The following is a 16,629-nucleotide window of genomic DNA, read 5'->3' on the forward strand; positions in this document are numbered from 1 at the left end:
TTCCGTCACGGCTTTATCTGTCAATTCATCAATTTGCCTTAAAGAAATCAGTTCTGCCAACCAACATTTTTCAATGCAAAAATCACTAAATTACATTTATGGAAATATTTTATTAATTTCAATGAAAATGCAATGAATTAGAGAAAATAATGTATAATACTCGTATAGAAGGCTCATTCTACCACTAGTTCATTCCAAAACTAGCCACTTCGTGGCTCGTTTTTGAATTTTGAACTCGTGGAAGAATATCAATGCCTTCTGCACTTGTTTTATAAATAACTATATTTATACAGGCTGTCCCGTAAAGACCATGTCAAACCGAGGGAAAATGTATATCAAAGGATAACCCACCTGCTATGACAAAATTCCTATAATAAAAGTCTTACCGTTTTCGAGATATTTTTTTTTTTTAAATAATGAATTATTGCCCTTTCAATAGTTTTGCCCTTACGGTTGGTACAATTTTACATCTTTCTGGTTAATTCTTTCAGTGAAATATTGCTGAAGAATGATGTTAACGTTTACATTAAAACCATCCTCCAAAAATTTTAAAGGGGGGCTATGAGAAATATTTCTATTGGAAATTTTGGTATTGGATTATTTTGTTCATGAAGTTTAGCCCATCGAAGTGGAAAAAAATGTACCGAGCTACTGCTGACACTACTGATCTTATCAAAAAAATCTGGATCTGCATGATGTTTTCCAAAATTTGCCGGCAAAATTGAATTTCGTTGAGGTGAATAATTATGCGAGTGATATTTTCGCACGTAAACAATTGCCATTGTTCACTAAGTAATGCAACATCGAAGATTTCTTAACAGAATTGACAAACTTGATTTTGTCAGAAACGTACCCATTTGAATAAAAACAGCCAATCTTTTTTTTTTGAATACAAATGACTTGTGTGATACCTCTTTGAAGTCACTATAAAATAGACAATTTATTGGTGTAATGTGCAGCAGTAGCTCGGTACATTTTTTTCCACTACGATGGGCTAAACTTCATGAAATAAATAATCCACTACCAAAATTTCCAATAAAAATATTTCTCATAGCCCCCCTTTAAAATTTTCGGAGGATGTTTTTAATGTAAACGTTAAAATCATTCTTCAGCAATAAATAACTGAAAAAATTAACCAGAAAGATGTAAAATTGTACCAACCGTAAGGGCAAAACTATTGAAAACGGCAAAAATTCATTATTTAAAAAAAAAATATCTCGAAAACGGTAAGACTTTTATAATGGGAATTTTGTTATAGCAGGTGGGTTACCATTGATCTACATTCTCCCTCGGTTCGACGTGGTCTTTACGGAACACCCTGTATACGGACAAGCCATTTTACATATTAACAAATAAACCAAATGAACCATGAAAAAAACATACAATCAAGTGGAAAAACAAAATTAATGAAAACTATCAAGTGAACTGAAACAATTCTTCAGTTGAAATAAAGATACATTAAAAAGACCAACCTCCACCGAACCAGCAGCCCTCAATGCTCTATTGAGAGGATTGTTCATTCTGTAAATGCTTAGGTATCTGTACACATAACGCCATCGGAATATTAGTCGATTTGTGTCTGCATCATTAAGTTATTCTTGATCAAACATGTCAGCTTACGAGCCAAATTCTCGTCATTTACGTGAGGTTTCAATTTTATGCTTTAATATGAGGAAAGCTGCAGCTGAGGCTCATCGAATGCTCTCAAATACCTATAGGTAGGCGGCTATTAGTGAAATAACTTGCCGAGAGTGGTTTCAATGCTTCAAGAACGGTAATTTTGACTTCGAAGACCAGGAAGGCGGTGGAAGATAAAAGGTTACCGAAGATGCAGAATTGGAGGTTTTAATTGATCATGACTCGTATCAAACGCAACAAGAATTGGCATTGGCCTTTGGGAGGGATGGAACAAGCCATTTCAAAATGCCCGAAAGTCATGAATGATTAAAACACAACGAAATTGTGAACCGTACGAGTTGGAGCCGAGTGATGTTTAATGGCGTTTGTTTGTTTGTGAACAGCTGCTTGCAAGGCAAAGACAAAAGGGATTTCTGCATCGCATTGTGACTGGAGACGAAAAAATGGATCATTATGATAATCCCAAGCGCAGAAAATCTCGGGGATATCCCGGCTACGTTTCCACGTTGACGGCCAAACCGCTCCAAGATCATGCTCAGTATTTGGTGGGACCAGCTCGGCGTAGTGTATTATGAATTATTAACACCGACTGAAACAATCACAGGCGATCGTTATCGAACGCAATTATTGCGTTTGAGCCGAGTATGGAAAGACAAACAGCCGCAATACAACGAAAGACATGATAAAGTGATTTTACAGCATGACAATGCTTGACCCTATGTTGTGAAAGTGGTCAAGACATACTTGAAAACGTTGAAATGGGAAATGGGAAGTCCTACCCCACTCGCCGTATTCTCCAGACGTTGCTCCCTCGGACTACTACTTGTTTCGATCAATGACACACGGCCTGGCTGACCATCTCTTCCGGTCTTATGAAGAAGTAAAAATTGGATCAATTCGTGGATCGCTTCGAAAGATGACCAGTTTTTTAAACGCTTTTTTTTCGTACGCTGACCGAAAGATGGAAGAAAGTAGTGGCCAGCGATGGACAGTACTTTGAATCATAAATGTATAACCAGTTTTTTACAATAAAGCCTCGAATTACGGAAAAAAAACGGCGGAAGCAAAGTTGTACTTTCTTCAAATCTTTATCTAGCTGTTAGAAATTAAACCAAAAAATGAACTTGAGTTCAATATTAATTAAAATTTACCATTGTGATGAAAGGTTGGGTAATAATTTGGATAAGTCTACTTGACAACCGTCAATATTATTTTTGAGCAGCTAGAAACAGGTATTTGAATGAATTCGGAATTTATATAAACTCATGAAAGTTTTTAGGCTCATAAAAGACGTTATGTCAGTAACTGCCATTACCTCATTATAGTGTTACTTAGTTTAAAGTCCAGGTGAAACGAATGAATGGTGACCTTTGTCAAATTTCTTCCGTTGTCTTTCTTATTTCTTCCAAGCAGGTTTAATGCCTGTTCCACATCGTAACTAGCTTTCTGGGGGTAGATTATCATACCATCATTTTCCAAACCAATAAAACCATACACTTGTAACAAAATATTCAGTGTGATTTAATTATTATTTATTTCCTTTTGAATATTTTTGTTGTCCCCAGTATAGTGCATCTGTTGTAAGGGTCCATAGTGTTTCCATTGATAAATGTCACATTTATTTGTTATTCCATGCCTTCTTCTTTCCTGATTCAGTTAATGTCAATAAATTCTATACAGGGTGGCCATTTGAAAACGAAACAGACGAGATTACAGACGAAAAAAAGTTTTTCGATAGAAATGCTCGGACAGGTCGATTTCTGTTTCGAAGGGGACAACTTAAGATGTAGGTTACGGACGCATAGCGCTTCAACCCTTGCTGCTACAACCCCCACTTCCAATTTTTGAATAGGGAAGATGGGGTGAGTGATACCTCAATTTGAAGGTATTTTTATACTGATTTCACCACAGTAATTGTTTTTTCATTTTATGCATTAGTTCTAGAAATATTCATGCGTTAGTTAGTTAGGAAGGAAGGCACAGTCATGGTTGTTTTGAAGCTCAAAATGTCGATTTTTCACAAAACACTACAAGTGCCATGAAAACACTACTTAATTTCAAATACTAAGTTAAGAATATTTCGAGAACTAATGCATGAAATGAAAAAACAATTACTGTGCTGAAATCAGTATAAAAATACCTTTCAAATGAGGTATCACTCACCCCATCTTCCCTATTCAAAATTTGGGGGTGAGGGTTGTAGTAGCAAGGGTTGAAGCGCTATGCGTCCGTAACCTACATTTTAAGTTGTCCCCCTCGAAACAGAAATCGACCTGTCCGAGCATTTCTATCGAAAAACTTTATTTCGTCTGTAATCTCGTCTGTTTCGTTTTCAAATGGCCACCCTGTATATCTTTCCACTTTGTAAAAACGATCGAATTCAAGGTACTCTGATTATTTTTTCAGGAAAAACAGTGGAATAATAATGAAAAAATTATTTCTTCCCTCATCTCGTTGAAAAAAATATTCTTCAAACAAAAACCAATTTCGAATCGAAACGAAAATGTAAATTCCCCATAATAGAAACGGGTATTTTTTTCAATGATTTTGCGATGGAATTGAAAGTTTGATGAAAAACATTCTTATGCCATAAAGAATTTTTCAGTGGAAATCGTAATAAAAAAATGGCATTTCCATAATCTCGTTGAGAATAATATCCTTCGAATAAAATCAATTCGGAATTTCTGTGGGGATAAATGCGAATTTTTCGTGATCGTTACTCCAATCGCTCTCCACTTGCCATGGTTTCAATATCAGCTCCACCCCAGCGAATATTTAATACCTTTACAAGGAGCCTAATTAAAATGGAATGAATTTTTCAACAAATTCCTACGAACTGAACGCATCTTCAGAAGAGGATTCTTCAAAATACGAGCATAATGAAGTAGATACTTCACTAGAAACGATATGGTAGTTACGTAGTTAGGGCAAAATCATTAAATTTTCCGCGCAGATCTCTGAGAGCATTTGATGAAAAAAGTTCTGCAATCGAAATTCCATTATTATCCATCCCGAATGTGAAAGGGGATTGGAAAAGGTAAAATCCATGATTTTCCGAATGGATACGAAAAATCGAGGAAAGCGCTGACGCGGAGTCGCCAGCTTATAAGCGCACATAACTGTATATGTGGTCTTCAAGGGCGCAATTGGCGAATGAATGAAAGAGCACTTTAAAGCTCTTCAATTTAAGTCAGCACTTGCCGCATTGTTTTTCGATATTTTTCCTAAATTTTATATGGTTCTGACGGCGTTATAAACACAACATTTTGCAAGAACCTTGTAAATCGGTCTGTGTTCACGAAAGTATTGGATTTTTTCAATATCCTCCTTGAATTTTTTATGTTTCTGATGAAGTGATCAACTTGATATTTTGCATAAAATTTTGAATTGGGAGCTTCTGAAGCCATCCTCTTGAATATGTTGAACATCTCTCCTTTCTCGTATGTATTGGTTGTTGAATAACAAGTTTATGATTCTGGCACCATTTTCTCTCCCGAAATTCTTGACATCAAACCTGAAGATCTTATTGAGAAATTCTTGGCTGAAGTTCAAAACATAGCTTCAGTCTCTTTGGCATTCAACTATCCGACTACTTCTGCTCCACACAGCATTACCAATGGATTCAAAAACCTTCTTGCCATTGCTTCTGCTACGGATGTTGAATTCAAGGAAGCTGAGACTATCAAGGAATACCTCAAGGAACCAAGCAGGTTCGCAGCTGCTGCTACTCCCACAGCATCTGCCGCCTCTGTTGCAGCTGCTCCAGAGGCAAAGAAAGAAGAGAAAAAGGAGGAATCTGAAAGTGAAGACGAAGATATGGGCTTCGGTCTTCTTGACTTTGATGATATCAATATCCAAAATCTTATTCCCTCAGTTTTGTGGTAGGAAACTGAAATATTGGGGTAATTTTTTTCGATACCATTCATCAATTTACTATGGTTCAAGTAACGCGTTCGAGATGAAATTTTGCAGAAAATACAAATTTTGATCCCTAATATCGAATCTACACTTATGAAATTAACAACAAAACAAAATTTCCAATGGCTATATTTACGAAGCCCTCAGTAGGGTTTTGTCCATTAACGAAATTAACTGCGAAATTTAATATCCGCATCTACATAATTACCCTCAAAATCTCTAAATTAAAAAATTATATTCATTGGGACGAAATGATACAGCTATGTGTTCGGTGAGGAGCGTTCAAAAATTACTTAATTCATCGATGAATCAATCGAAGTAGGTTAGGTCTACGAAAATTAAGCTGAGGGTTCATCGGCAAACGTGCAGAAACCTCTATTAATTAAACTTTTCGTTAACGATTTGCCTGGATTGAAGCTGATTAAATAATTATATGCGAAATTTCAAAATGATTTGAATTAAATACGAGTTCATCTCGTGAATTAGATATAGGACTTCGATGCTAATGAACAATATTATTGTGTATCAATGAAAAGTTATTGAAAGCTTGACTCTTGAAAGTTAATAGGTGTTTGACACATCGATAAACGGAAAAAATACAGGAACAATAGAAATCGTAATCTATTTCGAAAATTGTTGTTCGGGCAAATTTTGAATGTAATCATTCGCCTCTCAAGATCGGAACTTTGGTACTGTCTGTAGGAATCAAGGCTTATTTTCTGCAAATATTGCTAAAATATTCTGTAGTGATATTTTGAATTGTTTCGTTAGTTGTAAATTCATTGGGTCATCAGTTATAATATTTGCCCCAATATATCTCCAACAAATCAACACATTCATTATCTGAAAACCAAGATCCCTATATTTCGAATTTTTTTCAACTTTTTTTTGATGTATGTTGTTTTTTTGGTATTGCTACATCGATTAGTATTGCTGTCTTCTGATGTTAATCGACTAGCATTCGTTCTTCAGGATGGTCTTCGGCTGGTACTTGTTGTATGGCACTTTTTCTGAATGTATTAGACCTAATACGGTTGCCAATGGACTAGTTTAGTGATGTTGATAATACTATATTTGACACGATAGAATTAAAATATAGAGCAAAACTGATAAATCAGTGAAAAAATTTTGAAAATCCATCAATAAATGACTGAGAAATAGATTATTTAAATTTACGTATTTTAGCGCGGAACGTCTTTGGTCTGTGACGTCACGGCACTTGCCTGTGATCGCTACACCATAAATTACGTTTAAATACTTAGCCGCGTCAAGGCTCTCGCGCCGTTTGTAGTTGTACAGTGTAGTTTTAACTCGAGTTTTGTTTTTATGTCACCATAATGGAAGAAGGCTTCGTGAAAGGACAAAGTGATAATTTGCCTAAAATAGATATATTCGCAGTGATGGAGTTTTTTTCTTCAAATCCATCTTATGTCAGTGCTGAAATAAAAGGAGTTAAACTTTTTAAGTAAGTATCTACTTTTGAATTTGCTTCATTATGGTTCAACTTATAACGATGATTCATTTGAAAAACGTTTCATAAACAGTTTGTAGTTGAGTACTGGTTGTTGAAGTCTATCAATGGCAAAACATCTTATGTGAGGAGTAAAAAGTAAAAAGAGAAAAAAGTAATTTATATGTATGTATATAGTAAGTTATTTCAGCCATCGTGTAACGAACAAAACACGACACGAACGGCACAAGTGATTGTACACCAATGAATTCGTAAGCACTCTGCGAATACCAGTCGTTTAGTGTGTGACGTCACGCCACTTACATGTACTATGAAATTATTCTTCCAAGCGCAACTTCAAAGTCCCATAACTTTTTCATTTCTAGAGATATTTCAATGATTCTTCCACATTTTTGTTTCATTTTACTTAAATTTTTAGAATTAATCCTTAACAAAAAAACTAGTCCATTCTTTATTACTGCATCCTGTCTCTCTTTATATTCATTTTCTGCAAACATTTGACATCCACCCGTGATATGTTCGATTGTTTCATTCATTGGACACATATATCGTCATATATTCGTCAGTCATAGTTCGATCCTTTATGATATCCTTGCAGTAGTTTCTCATTGAGATCACTTGGATGGCTAGAAGAAAACCTCTCGTTTACATTATACCTGATGTAAGCCAATAATTCGACGCTTCAATGTCTACACGATCCTGGTTCACCTCGTTGAAATGCCCTCCATGTAGGGGTTTCTTTCTCCATCTTTGCAGTTTTTCTTGGTGATGTTTTGGGGAGGTATGAAATATGGTTTTTCTGTTGTGATGGTGTTGATTTGTCTGCTTCTCATAATGTTTTATAGACCTCTGATGTACTTGTTCTCTGAAGTATTCTCGTAGGCTTTCTATCTGCTTACGACCAAGTTCCATGATGTTTAGCAGACCTCTGTCTTTTTATTCCTCAGCAGCGTTATCTTTTCAAAGTTGCTTTTTGTTAGTTCTTATTCGCTCTTATCATCAGTGTTCTCATTCTGCGTTGCAAGTTTTCGATGATTTGGTCGATGGAACTATACCAAAAGACTATGTCAGAATTGAATATACATATGTATTGATGGCTCTCTTCATGTTCTTGCTGTTGAAGTTTGTTTTTGAAATTTTTTTAGTTCTCTTTATGAAATCAGTCGTTATGTCTTGTTTCATTATTCTGTCTCATTCAAGGTATTTTTGAAGATCAACTGACTTTATTACTTCTACACCTGATACATGTACTCCATCGCTCCTTCAACTTTTCAATACTTTTTCTTTAGAAAGAATCGTCTTTGCTTTCGAAATAGGCTTCAACCTCAGAAATAAATTCTTCATTAGAGCCAAATTTCTTTCCTGGAGCATTCTTTTGAGGTCCGCAAAATAATCACTGGGCAGGGCCACCGCCAGACATTTTGGCGCCCCGGCAAAAAAATATTTCGCCGCCCTGCTTTGTCTAATTCCTCTGAATTTTGTTGAAGAGCCTCTGTAATTCCCTTCAGGTATCATTTCAATTTCATACGAAATTGTATTTTTAAGTTTTGTCGATTTCATCAAAAAACGCTTTGCATTGTTTAAAAGTACGACGCTCTATAAGTATATAGTAAAAAGGCGATGTAGTTCTTAAATGTGCATTTCAGTACAAATAGATGAGAGCACCTATTCGATTCACAAAGAATTGGCTATTGTCATTTTATTATTTTACTACAAAGGGTGGAATATTCACTGTGAAAACAGTTTTGTGCCAAAAAATATGTCTTGTTTTATTGACTGACTGCGCCCCTAAAATTTGGCGCCCCGGCAAAATATACTTTTTGCCGGCACTGCGGTCCTGTCACTGGAAGCTTTGGGATATAACTAGTGAAAATTAATTTTTTTTGTTGGTTTTGTGGTAATTCAACTCCATAAAAATGGAGAGTGAACATAATATCCATCACTATCTACGCACAGCCAACTCATGCCCAACTAATAGGCATTTTAGTTCACATCAAGCTGTAATTGTTGCCACAGTTCAAAATACAATCCAAATATGCGGGAAAAATCATAATATTACCACTATGTTCCTTTGTAACAAACCAAAACATGCTAATCGCCGCCCATTGAATTTAGAGAGAATATGCAGATTTGGATCTGAGATATGATCCGGCAACGTTGGATTCGGACGAAACGAGAACAAATCCCCGGAATTTAAAATATCCGACGCCCTGAATAATTATTATCGGCGTCCGTATTTGTGCGCCGGCAACATGATTTCCATGCAATTAAAGGAATATTTGTTTTAATCTGTGCGCTCAATGCAAAACAAACAGTTTCAAATTTAATTTATGGGTGAACCTCGCGTCGCCTATATGCGATGTTTACACTAACAAAAGCGAATTCATCAAATTCCTATTTGCTCGGAAAACACCTCCGCTATATCATCCTCCAACAGGTGATTGGGTCACGCTGGGGGTGGTGGATCGCCCTTAGGAGATTGAAAAATAATGTTTGCTCACATATGTCTTCGTAGGACGGGTCTGTGTTGAGGTACCTTCTAATTCGATACTGGAGACGGTAATTGCAATTCGGATACGATAATCGATACAGGACACTGTGAAACGCAGCGATAAATGTAGAGATTATCAGTTAAATCAACGATTAATTAGTTTCGAGAATCGATTGAAACTGAATACTGTTACAAAATACATAGTAGCCATCAAGTTTTGACGACCATCATTGAATTGATATCAGAATGTGTGACTGTACCTTACACAGGGAAACAGCTGTCTTGGTGTCGAGGCTTTTTGAGCTGATCCTATATCAATTTGATGTCCTGAATGGACTAGTTTAGTGATGTTGATAATACTATATTTTACAAGATAGAATTAAAATATAGAGCAAAACAATGAAGAAATTTTGAAAATCCATCAATAAATGACTGAGAAATAGATTATTCAAATTTACGTATTTTAGCGCGGAACGTCTTTGGTCTGTGACGTCACGGCTCTTGCCTGTGATCGCTACACCATAAATTACGTTTAAATACTTAGCCGCGCCAAGGCTCTCGCGCCGTTTGTAGTTGTACAGTGTAGTTTTAACTCGAGTTTTGTTTTTATGTCACCATAATGGAAGAAGGCTTCGTGAAAGGACAAAGTGACAATTTGCCTAAAATAGATATATTCGCAGTGATGGAGTTTTTTTCTTCAAATCCATCTTATGTCAGTGCAGAAATAAAAAGATTTAAACTTTTCAAGTAAGTATCTACTTTTGAGTTTGCTACATCATGGTGCAACTTATAACGATGATTTATTTAAAAAAAGTTTCATAAACAGTTTGTAGTTGAGTACTGGTTGTTGTCTATCAATGGCAAAACATATTTATGTGAGGAGTAAAAAGTAAAAAGAGAAAAAAGTAATTTATATGTATGTATATAGTGAGTTATTTCAGCCATCGTGTAACGAACAAAACACGACACAAACGGCACAAGTGATTGTACACCAATGAATTCGTAAGCACTCTGCGAATACCAGTCGTCTAGTGTGTGACGTCACGACACTTACACGTACTATGAAATTATTCTTCCAAGCGCAACTTCAAAGTCCCATAACTTTTTCATTTCTAGAGATATTTCAATGATTCTTCCACATTTTTGTTTCATTTCACTCAAATTTTTAGAATTAATCCTTAACAAAAAAATGAAAACTAGTCCATTCAAATAACGTATTCATTTTTACCTAGCAGCTCAAATTTTTAAGATATACAATTTAAGAGAAATATAAGTTTATTTATTTATTATTTTAACTCAAATCCGTAAGTGTACTAAACAAAAGTAGATACGAAATTTTTATTTTAGTTATACAGAATACAATATTATGTCGTACTTACAAACAAAAAAACAATGAAGAAATCAAATGACCACCCAACACTTAAAAAACTTCTTTTCCACGACATTCTTGAATGTTTTTTTTCAACAGTCCCTTTTTAAACTCCAGCAATAACCTGGCATCATGTGTATGTCCCATCTTTCTTGGTAGCGGTCCTCCTTAACTTTAATATCTTGGTGAAATATTTCACTTTGTATAGAGTATTTTAATACTCATACTGCACCCCTAGGATTTGAAACTATTATGCATCTTGTTAACCATTTCAACATAGTTTTGAACTTTATGTTTGCCTAGAAAATTTACTACAACTGCAACAAATGATGTCCAAGCTTCTCGTTCAACTTGATTCCTTGAATTTATGAAGGCAGGATCCTTAATTAATTGTTTTATTTGTGGGCCGTCAAATATCCCTGCTTTGAGTTCTTCTGTGCTCAACTGATGCATTTTTTCCCTATACAATATGCAAAACATGACCCATTCTTATCAAGAGCCTTCAAAAATTGCTTCATTCAGCTCAATTTTATACGTAACGGAGGAAATATGATTTTTTTCTCTTTCAACCAAAGCGTCGTTAATGACATTCTTTTCCCCAACGTCCATGTTTTCCCTCTGAGGCCAATATTTTCTAACCCAGTGGTGTGTTTTGTCCCTACTATTCCAGAGGCACAGATTCACTTTGCTGCCCAAGAAGAAAGTCAACCATTTATAAGTCTACACAAATCATCCACTGATGTACGTGATACTTTATCTTCTGCAATTTAATTAATATTTTTATCTACTCCTATTGAATTATATATCCATTATTCAACTGCTTTTGAGCAATTAATACTATCTATTAACAAACATCGTGAGTTATAATAACTCACTACTATAACTCACTATAATAAATCGGAAAATATGGATCTGTGCTTCTATACTTCTCTGTTTCTATTCGATTGGCCGAAAGGGAACATTCCATTATTGTTATTGAGAGGAGGAATGTCCGAGGGAATGTCACTTTAATAATTTTGACGTTTTCAAATTAATTTGATATCTAATTACTCTGAATGTTTTGCTGAAAACGATTAATTCAGATAGTGAAGATGAAATATTATATAGGTATACATTTTCAAAAGACAAACAGCTAATGTTACCATACAGAATTACTTGCCCGAAAAAAATTTAAAGGAGTTTGTAGCAGCAAGGTCATTAAGTCGTCATTTACAGGGAATGTTTTTTGGTATATTTTAATGTATTTTTATAGGCAACTATCGAGGTTTTTCAATATAGTTCTATGTTTGTACTCTATACTGGATTCGAGCTAGCCGAAGCTAGTTCGATTGTGATTGGTGAATGGTGACACTATGTTTCCATCTCTCTTGTAGTCGAGATCGAGCACATATGTTTATTTCCCATTCCTTCTGTCTATATTCTAAGTCTGTATTTTTTTTCTTAGTATTTATTGATATAGTCGTAGATAAAGTATAGTATTCAACTTGCGGTAATGGTCATAACTCACTTGATGAATTACAGCACTCGCCTGCGGCTCGTGCTGCAAACTTCATCTGCGTGAGTTATGACCTACATTACCGCTCGTTGAATAATATACTATTAATGAAGGGATCAGGCACCTGAATGTATGAAAAATGTGTACTGATTGATTTAAGATGTAAGTATTGTTTTTTGTGGACCTTTTTGTCCTTAATAAAAAAAGCTGATCAGAAGACTCTGGTTAACACTGGTTCAAAGTAGACATAACGATAAAAGCATTACCATAACTTTTGAAGCAGGGAACATATTTGAATAGTATTTTCACTGTCAAACCATAAACAACACCATCGAAACTATCATGCAGCTAAAATAACCCGTTACTCAAAATCCTAGGCCTAAGATCCCTTCAAAATAGGCTCTTTTCTCATAAACTTAGTTATGGACACATCAGTACTTTTAGAATCATTCATGCTTATATCATTTAAGTTTTAGAGCAGACGCCTACCTATATGAACTACCAGCTCATATTAGCAAGAAGAAGAAGAAGAAGAAGAAGTTTGAGAGTAAAAAAGAACTATCAGTTTTTGTTAGTTTTCTTTTTTCATGAACTGAGCTTCGCTGTTCTTCTCTTGAATGCTCGAAATTTGAAGGGAGATGTAATATCATCAATGATAACCTAGAATGCCTCCTATCCAGCGACTATCATAACTTAATACAACTTCCATTAATCCAAATTTATGCCGTACGTCTCCTAACCACATGCACCTTCAAATTACACAATGTTCATTAAATAAACGAAACCCTTATCTGGCAAAATAAACCCAGCACGGTATACGGAACGTAAATGTTGCGCGACATAAACCACAGAACCTCCTGACAAAGAGCGCACCGACAATAAAACGTTCCTCGAATTTTAACAAACGATCACAATTTGTTGTAAAATTGCTACGTGGGTCCCTTGGGTGTATTTCGGAAGGAAACTTCTAGCGTCTTCGTCTGCTGGGGTAGATCTTATCTGGTTCCGTATACAATGACTGTATTTGCGTTATCGAGGATGAAGTTGAATAATTCAGATATCGGTCGATGGTTCTTGATCTCTTGATTATATGGGAACAAGTGTATGAGACTATAATCAAGTCTATAAAGTACGCCATTCTGTTGCCCTTTATCTAGGGAAACTATCTTTAATTGAGCTACTGTCTTGAACTATTTGTCATTGCTGGGGTAACCCTCCGTTATATGTGACATTTGTGATGTATTTTGTTGCCTATTTATATTGATTATTTCTTATCTTATCTCATTTGTAATATTAACTGAAGAGATTGTTCTTGATATATGTAACTACTCTACTGTTATCATTCATTTCTGAGTTATATACCATTTATAGTTTACTTTTTACAGAGAATCTGAAATCATATGTTTCTTGCACTGAAAACACTGAAAATTATCACTAAAAGAATAGATTTTTTTTATTGAACTCAGAACAAAGTATCATTCAGTTTGAGTACGTTCTGTTCTGAATTTTGAATCGAGTTTCAAAATTATTTTTTTAAAGACTGACAGTCAGGATCACTTTTGATGAATTTACTGACCACTTGACCAAAAATAATTATCCGATTCATCTTTATTGAATATTCAACAGGGAGAGACAAGATAAATAAAAGAAGATAAATAATTCCTACTAAGATACCCTCACCAGGAGTAGCATTTCGTATGCTTCTCAAGAAAAAGTCATGTGATCTGTATCTATGTAGGATCCAGTTATTGTTCCCTGTAACTAATTGAGATGGTCAACCGGATGCTTGGAGACCTATTAATTTCTTCAAGTGTCGAGGGCATGACACTTTCAATGAATTTACAGGGAACGAATTGTTATTGTACATAATGTAAAAAGGATGTGTTATTCTTCGAGGTGTCGAAGATATGTCAAGAGTTTTAAATCTTGAAGAGATTCATTGGGGGGTTGATAAAGTTCGAAGACAACACGGTCGTACCAGATGTGTCACATCTGTGTATCAGGTTCTAGTCCTTCTAGAATATTCGATTTCCAGGAATCCGCGAAGATCTTTGTGGGCGGTACGGCCAAATTCTTATTGGACTAGGGGATGGTACTTTTTCTAAGGGTGTGGTCAATCCGAAAGAAGGGGGGTCGATATTCGAGACAGGATAAGTTCTAATCAGCAGAGAGCACAGTTCAAATTAAGCCGAAGACGGGTAAAGTTGAAGTTAAGTCTAAGACGGCACAGAACAAGTTCGGTCGGTCAACTTAAGATGTACGACGTAAAGACGGTTCGCGGACTAGATGAAGACGAGTCGCGAACAAATCAAAGACGAGACGACCGAAAACTTGAAGTACGACGAAGACATGATAAACGAAGACGTTTCGAGTAATCAACAAACGAGTTGAAGACGAAATTCAGTACCGTAGTGAGAAACTTGTTAATTAAGACGTAATTAGGATCTTCTCAATACTGAGTTTGTACTGTATAAGTGTGGCTTTGTAAATAGATGTAAATAATTGAAAAGAGTTTAATTATTACAAATCCAACAAAGTCACGGAGAAAAAGACGAAAGGCCAGGTAATAGAATCATACCTCGAGACGATCGATTAACCAAGCCTACATCTATGTACCTAATTTCTTCCAGAAAGAAGTCCCAAATTAACCATTAAGTTGACAAGATACTGCTTCATTTTATTATTCAAACTTTTAACTTTCGCCTATCTACATTTTGAAGAATCATTAACATTTCGGTAAGTCAAAATTAGTTGGTTTCACAGTTGTAGCTTACACCTTGCCTCATTATCATAGAAACAAAATAGTTGAATTAAGATGTATATTTCACCTCATCAACGTTTTATCGCTAACTTTGCCTTTCCAATGTGTTTCGACTATAATTGTCTAACCTTATCCAAAAGTTTTTGGGTACTCACTTAGAATTTCTATGGTGTGGATAAGATCGCCCTGCGACCCATCTCCTATTTGGCACGTGTAATCTCCCAGATCAGAATGTCTGATATCTCTCAGCTGCAGGTTATATCCTAACAAAGAGAATCTGGGTTCTCGGGTTATCATCTGTTGACCCGCACTGAGCAATGTTGCTCCCTTCTTCCATACTATCACAAATGTACCTGTAACAAAAATCTTCTTGAATTTCAAAACCAAAGCAGTCATAAGGACTTTGAGAATGCTGGACCAAGTTCTTTGAATAAAAAAGAGAAAAGAGGATAAACACTGAGGAAAAAAAATTTACAAGAAAATCGTCAACGAAATATCTGTAGAAGAAAAAACACAATATGACAAAACATATTGAGACAATATTAATATAGCGCCTCGAAGAACGAAGAGCAGAAGGACTCACTTGCCCTACGATATGAGGGGGGATATCTCATCTAAGAGATATTATTTTGTTAATTTTGTCTTTTTTGTGTATAAAATAAATATCTAAAGTTGTTTCTCAATCAACAAACATTATTCCCATTTTGAGGAAGTTATACCTCGTTAAACCTTAAGGTGTCTTAGTTGCCCCACCCTCCCATATCTGTGTTCTACAAGCTCTATTACAAATTTTGACAGATGATAGTGAATGTTGAAAACGAGGAAAATGTAATAAAAACTCTTCCATTAGTGTTCAGTCTGTAGTGGCTAATCTTCATTTATTACTCAATTTTGTATGACGTGTTTTTAGAAGAGAAATGTTGCATACGTTCCACAGATCGAATTATAAGCTGGCGATGCAACTTTAAAAACATTCACAAAATAATAGAATTTATTTAGTCTGAAGACGCTTGTTTCATTCAGGACGGTACATAACCATATGCTTGTAGACCAAGATGGTTTTTCAGCAACGTTTCAGTGTCAACGTTTGGGGTGAGATTTTCAACAATGATTTGACGACAGTTCATGTTATAAATGATCGTGTTAATGCAGTTGTGTATGACATTTTTTAAAGGACAACCTTTTTGACTTCATTGATCTAGAATTCGAAATTGTTTGGAATTTGTAGAATCATTAATCTTCATGATGGTGCACCACACAGAGAGACATTTTCGAAATAAATGGATAGACAAAGGAGACCGATGCAATGGGTACTTTGTCTGCCGGATCTCAATCCGTTAGATTTTTTTTGGGGCTTCTATTATTCTATATATGGTGAAATAACATACGAAGAACAATTGCTTATAAGAATTCAAGATGCAGCACACCAAATAAAAAATGATACGACACGTAACGGAATCATTGTTCAATTCCCAGATGAACATTA

The 16,629-nt window shown here is 35.4% G+C and overlaps 1 protein-coding gene across 1 annotated transcript in view; it reads right to left on the reverse strand.

The window, feature by feature from the left end:
• The window catches only part of LOC123675620 (MAM domain-containing glycosylphosphatidylinositol anchor protein 2-like), a 158,888-nt gene that overhangs the window by 29,283 nt on the left and 112,976 nt on the right, over nt 1-16,629 (reverse strand). Inside the window, exon 3 of the mRNA XM_045611053.1 lies at nt 15,299-15,496. Coding sequence (XP_045467009.1) covers nt 15,299-15,496 — 198 coding nt within the window. The remainder of the gene's footprint in view (nt 1-15,298; nt 15,497-16,629) is intronic.

Source organism: Harmonia axyridis, chromosome 3, assembly GCF_914767665.1.
Source record: "Harmonia axyridis chromosome 3, icHarAxyr1.1, whole genome shotgun sequence".
NCBI lineage: Eukaryota > Metazoa > Arthropoda > Insecta > Coleoptera > Coccinellidae > Harmonia > Harmonia axyridis.